This window comes from Chaetura pelagica, unplaced genomic scaffold (genome assembly GCF_000747805.2).
Source record: "Chaetura pelagica isolate M959 unplaced genomic scaffold, ChaPel_1.0 scaffold938, whole genome shotgun sequence".
Classification (NCBI taxonomy): domain Eukaryota; kingdom Metazoa; phylum Chordata; class Aves; order Apodiformes; family Apodidae; genus Chaetura; species Chaetura pelagica.
The window spans coordinates 95,850-96,998 of record NW_009954221.1 but is presented as its reverse complement, the minus strand read 5'-3'; the positions used below and the strand labels follow the sequence as shown (position 1 = coordinate 96,998).

General features: G+C 62.1%; 1 protein-coding gene across 1 annotated transcript in view; it reads right to left on the bottom strand.

The window, feature by feature from the left end:
* DGKK (diacylglycerol kinase, kappa) overlaps positions 1-1,149 on the bottom strand; it is a 22,480-nt gene that overhangs the window by 844 nt on the left and 20,487 nt on the right. The window contains exons 25-27 of the mRNA XM_010003458.1: positions 1,074-1,149; positions 848-967; positions 655-763 (exon numbers count right to left, since the gene is read on the bottom strand). The exon at positions 1,074-1,149 is cut by the window's right edge and continues 9 nt beyond it. Of these exons, the coding sequence (XP_010001760.1) occupies positions 655-763; positions 848-967; positions 1,074-1,149 (305 nt within the window). The remainder of the gene's footprint in view (positions 1-654; positions 764-847; positions 968-1,073) is intronic.

Below are 1,149 nucleotides of genomic sequence, written 5' to 3'. Positions count from 1 at the left end.
GAGGGGGGGCGGGGCAGTCCAGAGCAGGCAGCCACGGGCAGCAATGGTGGCAGGCTGCAGCCAGCATCCCCCCCTCTTGCCCCCAGCTCCAGCAGGGCCAGAGGCCACAGCAGGCTCAGGCTGCAGAGGTTTCTCCTCTCCTCCTGCACTTACAGAGCAACCAAGCTTCTCCCCTACACCCAGACCCTGTGCCCCAGGGCAGGCACTTACCCAAAGGGCTGAGCTGTACCACAGCCCTCTTGTCCCCCTTGCAGTGGTGGTGGAGTTACAGGGTCAGGGGGCTCTGCATGGCCCTTAGCAGCAGAAAAACTAAGCTCTAGGGAGCTGTTGTAACCAAGGTGACATCCCCTGGCAGCCAGGACATGCCCTGTCCCCCTCACAGAGGGTCCCTCCACAGCATGGCCAGGAGCTTCCTGCTGGTGTGGGCTGTCCCTGTCTCCCTCCCTGGTGTTACCTGGGAGAGTGCTGTTGGTTTTCTGCTTCTGCACCTTGTCCTTGTCCTTCTTGGGCTTGGGGATGTTGAGGCGAAGTTTGAAGCTGCCCTTGGTGCCACCAGCACTTTCCTGCAAGAAGCCAGGCTGAGTGGGGTGTTACATCCCCCCCGGGGCCACCCCACAGGCTATGCCCCCTGCTCCCTGTCCACCCACCTGTTACCTGGGAGAGTGCTGTTGGTTTTCTGCTTCTGCACCTTGTCCTTGTCCTTCTTGGGCTTGGGGATGTTGAGGCGAAGTTTGAAGCTGCCCTTGGTGCCACCAGCACTTTCCTGCAAGAAGCCAGGCTGAGTGGGGTGTTACATCCCCCCCGGGGCCACCCCACAGGCTATGCCCCCTGCTCCCTGTCCACCCACCTCCTCAGCAGGGTGGGAGAGGGGCCCCAGCCAGTGGATGTCCAGCAGCTTCTGCAGCTCCTGTCCCAGGGTGCTCAGGAGGCCGTGCAATGCTTCCTCCTCCTCCTGCAGTGCCTCTGGCTGTGGGGACAGGGATGTTCCTAGCCCTGCTGCCAACCCCGAGATGCTGGCTGGGGGCATGAGCCCCTGCTGCCAGGCTTGGGGTGCTTTCTGGCTGCCCACTCACCGCCTTCCCTTCCAGGAATGTCCTGGTCTCAGTGTACAGCTCCTTGATGCTCAGCACCACTTCGACAGCTGCATTC